The 5669-nt window shown below is 38.2% G+C and overlaps 1 protein-coding gene across 1 annotated transcript; it reads left to right on the top strand.

The window, feature by feature from the left end:
* The first annotated feature begins 1477 nt into the window (after positions 1-1477).
* On the top strand, positions 1478-3314 carry CLDN23 (claudin 23). Its single transcript, XM_063453327.1, has one exon. It carries the CDS (start codon positions 2049-2051, stop codon positions 2952-2954), a length of 906 nt encoding a protein of 301 aa, XP_063309397.1. The 5' UTR covers positions 1478-2048; the 3' UTR covers positions 2955-3314.
* Positions 3315-5669: the final 2355 nt, after the last annotated feature.

Below are 5669 nucleotides of genomic sequence, written 5' to 3'. Positions count from 1 at the left end.
AGAAACAGCAACTGATACACCTGGGTTTGAGGTGTGGTGTAGTGATTGTCCAAAACAATGTGTACCTCTCGTGTCACACATTCCGTGATGTCACAATGCTCTTAGCACCATTTTATTGAGGGCAATGTGTAGTTGTCAACAGGTTGGGCCGTCCACGGGTGTTGGGACATACCTAGTGTAAAGCAGGAAACACAGATTAACACAAGACACCAGAAGCAGGATTCTATGTGTTGGCAATGATAAGTGAGGCTATTGGATTTAAATTTACCTTGGATGGTACTGCAGTGGTTATGGTGCATGGAGTGTTCTAAAAATTCCAATATATTTATCCAGAACTGTTAACGCCTATGGATTCCTGACAAAAATAAAAAAGCATATACAGTCATTATTTTGAGTAGATGGGTTACTACACAGGAATCATTGGAATGCACCAAAATTGAGGCTACTAGTCATTATTATTATTATTATTATATTATTTATATAGCGCCAGCAAATTCTGTAGCGCAGTACTATGGGATTAAACTCTGAATTGTCTTACATTAAAATCTGAATGGTAAAATATCAGGGCATCTGTGAAAAAAAAAAAAAATCAGCTATAGTCAGTTTTGCAATTTTAGTCTACATTTTGCCATTAAGAATTAAATTCACGACAATCCAGAGCTGAGCAAATAGCCCTGTTTGTGTTTTATTTAAAAATCAGGGGCAACGTTCTAAACATGGAACACACAGCAGGAATCCTTAATTGGTTTCCATAGCGACTGCTCTAGATTTTATTTTTTTATTAACAACCCTCTTTAAAAGCGTTTTAAAACATTATCCTTATTTCTTTTGAAGTTAAAAATCTCTGCGAATACAAATGCCAAGAAAGATACTTTTTTTTTTTTTTTTTACACAGGGGTTGGCCAAAAATTTAGATTTCCAGCAGTTTAGAAACACAACTCCCATTCTAATCCACCAACGTTATCATTTTGGACATCCTTGCACAACATGCATGGAACTCAAATACCTGAAATAACAGTTAACCCTTCATGCACCCTCTTGCTCTCTCTCTATACAATACCATAACAACAAGACTAAAGAATACAACAAACAATCAGTATGCAACTGAAAAACTCCAAAACAAACATCCCTTTGAAAAATTCTAAACCAAACACACACATTACAGGATTCTGACATAATGAATCAGTGTCACTTTAAATAATTTAACAAGCATTTAACATGGTGCTATTGATTTTAGTACTGCTCTGCAGTATTAAGTTGCCATAATTTTCCTTGTAAATGAGGAGCCTCTGCTGCCTTATATAAACATGTGAATGGACTACAAGGTGTCTTGAAGCCCAATATCATTGTTTTTCTTCTGGCTATTTCCTTATCTCACAGGTAATCAAGTCACATGACAAAGGAGCACTGCCACTCCCATCAGAAAACATTTGAAGAATTGTAGTGAGCTCCCCGCCCCTTCCTTCTGCTTGAAACACAGAACAGTTTCTGTCAAGCCAGTTCGTGTGGTTTCGTTTCATTTAAAGGGAGACTGTCACTCTGTGCAGTCGAGAACTTGGTAAAAAGCTGATTTATAAAATGACAAGAGCCAGGCTTGATTCAAGTTGTCCATAAGGAGAGTGCACAAGAAAGTTCATGCAAAGAGGACTTGGACTTGCCTCCTCCAGGGGGTGTGTGTGTGATCTGTGCTCAGCAAATGAAAGGCTGTATGCATGCATATGGAGATTTAACAACTTTTCAGTTGTGTTAATTGTGAAGAGATCTGACCATTTACCTGAAGGCACAGCACAACCTTGTTTCTAGGAACTTCCAGAGGTCATTGCAAGAGCTGGTGGACCTCAATTGCTTCTACATTGGTGCCAACTGCAGGGGGGGTTGATGGATGCCTTCTGTTAACTGGATATTCCATCCCATCCAAAGTGCTTCCAGGACCCATTGATAAGGGATTGAGATCCATCTATTCTTTACATTGGATGTTTTGACCTGATCTCTCTTGAGAAGCCAACTGTAGACTACTTTGGACTTAGGGGAAGTCTCTCAGCCTTACCATGAGGACCCCTACAGTGATGATCATTGGGATGGTGTTTGCTCCTTGTGGACTGGTACTGAACCTCACTTCAACAGTGGCCCCTAACTGGAGGCAGATTAGTGGTCTTAATAATAACCCCTCCGATACATCATACCACCAGGGTCTCTGGGATATCTGCATTCAGATTTTGGGCTCAAGCTCCTCTTCTAACTTTAATTGTGGACAAAGCAACACAGCTTACTTCAGCCTACAAGAAGTACAGGTTGCCCGGGGTTTAATGATTGCATCTCTGGTTGGTACTGCCTTAGGTATTGCTCTAGCATCTCTTGGTGTCCGCTGTTGGCGAGATATACCCATCTATCTGGTGGCTGGGCTCGGTGGATTGGTGATCTTCATCTCCGGGATACTAAGTCTCATTGCTGTCTCTTGGTACAACAATGATATGTACACCATGGGAGGAATAACTAATCTGGCTAGCACTTCTACCATCCAAGTTGACTATGCCCTGGTGCTTGGGTATCTGGGAAGCTGTATGGAGATTATAGGTGGCTTTTCGCTTTCTTTGAGCCTTGTTCACAACTGCAAGAAGTGCATGGAGAAACGAGGCAAGTCACCTGCTGCCATACATTACAGGAAGAAGAATAAGTACGCTCAGAATCCCATTAAAACAACTTACCCAGGGTCAACGGTCTACAGTGTGCGTGCTGATAGCCCAGCTAGGGACCACGGTGCCACCAACTTGGGCTACAGTATAGGCAATGATAACTATCGGTATGGGGATGGCGGCCGGCGTGCTAATTCTGTGGTCACTAACCCCAGGTCCTACACCAACTCCATGGATGTCAGGGAAGGCGAGCGTCCCAGAAGCTATGGGAGACCAGAAAGCCAATTGAGCTCCCTGCCATGTGACTCTGATTTGTTGTGATTGACCCCATAATGGCAGAGAAGGGTTCCGCCATCATGCTAACTTGCACATTTTGGACATTTAATAGTCAGATGAACAATACTACTGAAAAGTAACAAATCATGAAGGAATAAAATGTAAAATTATGCTTTTTAAAATTGTATTATTTGCAAATGTTTGTGTTTTTTATATTTAACATGGAAACTTGTTCTATGAAGAAAGAGGATTGTAAAATTTGAATTTGCCTTAAAAAGTGCCATAACGCCAATTAACTGTGGAGACTCACGTAGACGGTTCAAATGAATGTGTGTCCAAGCCTCCAAGGTTCAGATGTTGTGACTCTTATTTTTCTCTACTTGTGACATGTGTACAATTGAAGTGTAAATTTTTTTTTTCTTCTGCATATTTTTTATTTTAATTCCCAGGAGCCTTAACCCCTTAAGGACACATGACGTGCCTGACACGTCATGATTCCCTTTTATTCCAGAAGTTTGGTCCTTAAGGGGTTAAGGGGTTAATATAGGTGCTAATCCAGCTTCGGCTTTTGCAATAGTTCCATTCAGCCCATGTATCCTGAATAAACTAAACAGCACTGGGAATGGAGCAGTCAGGGTGTAGTTACAAACTCCCCAGGCACTTTATGCTCTTTGCCAAGTTTTTTTTTTTTTTTTTTTTTTTTAAAAGCAAAATTTTTAGGCAATTCACATTGTATACCGTTTTGAAATATTACATTTTTTTTTATTAATATGCATATTAGTTTTTTATTGTAAAGTGTAAGCAATGTATTATAATGATCATTACACATCAAAACCTCTAAGGCTACCTCTAAAATAATACTGTGTTATAATAACCAAAATCAGCGACTTGAGAAATAAATTTAAATACGTGAGTTTTATTGTTGAGTCAGTTTATTATGGTTTTCAATGATATTCAATAAAGTGAGAATTTTAAGGCCAAACTGAAAAAAATATCTCCAAGTGAAATATGTGAATATTTTCCCAACAGTGTTTAGATTTTCAAAAAATTGCAATAAAAGATGTAGTCTGTGAAAATAGAAGAAGTGTAACTAAAGAGTATAGTATAATCCAAACTGAATTTCATATTCTAAGACTCCAGTTCTCCATATTGGCTAGTTTAGTCTTAAATTTAAAGTTTTGTTTTGAACCCTGGCTGCTGAATGTACCTCAGGTATTTAAGATGTTAACACTAATGTTTTGAAGCTTTATCCTGGTAACACAATTGTGCATACAGCTTTGCTAAATAACATAATTATGCTGGTGTATTATTAGTTTTTTGTCCACGCAGAAATAAGCCCTGTGCGCAAACGCCCACTACTCTTGTGCAGCAGCAGTGGTTATAGTATTCACCAGGCCAAATACATAGAACTTTTTTAAAATAACCTGTGTAAATACCATATCCCAATGCACAGTTGGAAAAACAGACAGATGTTTTTAGTATTACTGCAATAGCCTTTAAAGTGTAAGCTCACCTGCCAAAGCCAAGGCAAACCCCATGAATATGTCTTACGCCAACAATTCTCATTGCTGCCTTCAGCTAAAAGGCAAAATCTCTGAGACCAAAAATGATATCCTTCTAAACACCTACAAACTAATTAATTATTTTTCTCTCTACTTAACCCCAAATGAAATAATACTTCAGGGAGCAGCCATCTTGCTTTTATAGAACAAACATCACATGGGCCAGTTTTTGTAAAGTTATTTATGAACTGTGGAAGCACTGGTATAGCTGGGGATAATAAAACCATTGCCAGACTTACTGTACACGATGAACTGTGGCAGCTATTTTTTTTTTTTTTTAAATCTCCATGTTTTTTTGTTTTTTTTTTAATAGTCCCCCCCCCCCATATACTGTGTGCACAGAACAGTACAGCAAGTAATCACTGTTTGTTTTTCTAATCACTTTTTGTTTCCTGTCAATAATGCCATTATATCTTTATTTGGATTACACAATTAATTGTATTACAGTATCTTGTAATTTATTTACTTTTATTAGAGTGACACCATTTTGAAATGACAAGATTTTGGGAGATCCTCCCTTTATCAAATCGAAATCATTTCATAAGTGTTTTACATTTGATAAATGGAAGCTCACTTGAAAACTTCAAAAATGTTACCTATTTTATTAATTTTTTTTACAAATATTTTGATGAACTATTTTTACCATAATATACACATATAATATCATGTAGCTAAATAAATATACTGCACTACCATATCCTAGTCCAGGCATAGGCAACCTTTGGCACTCTAGATGTTTTGGACTACACCTCCCATGATTCTTTGCCAGCATTATGAGTGTAAGAGGGGGATGTATTCCACAGTATCTGGAGTGCCGAAGGTTGCCTATCCCTGTCCTAGTCTATAGTAGACTCTTTCAGATAAATATGATATGTGGGCTTTTTAATTTTCCCTCCATACAGTGTGCTAGTGGTTTATGTCAGTTGGGCTCCTTGGCCAACACACTGCCACAACCCATCATGCCTTTTGAATGCTACCCTATACTCTGTACTCCAGTGTATTTAACGTGATCAGCCTCCTCCCATTACTAGACCCTGGCCCCCAAAAGATTCACCGGGGAAATTTATTGACTTTTTAAAAAAGATTTTTACAGCATATAATACTGTTAAATAGAATTCTGGAAACATAGGCTACCTAAAGGGACACTAGAGGCACCCAGACCACTTCAGCTTGTTACAGTGGTCTGGGTGCCCTGTCT

This window comes from Pelobates fuscus, chromosome 5 (assembly GCF_036172605.1).
Source record: "Pelobates fuscus isolate aPelFus1 chromosome 5, aPelFus1.pri, whole genome shotgun sequence".
Classification (NCBI taxonomy): Eukaryota; Metazoa; Chordata; class Amphibia; order Anura; family Pelobatidae; genus Pelobates; species Pelobates fuscus.
The sequence above is the reverse complement of the archived record's forward strand: the minus strand, read 5'-3'. Positions and strand labels throughout refer to the sequence as shown.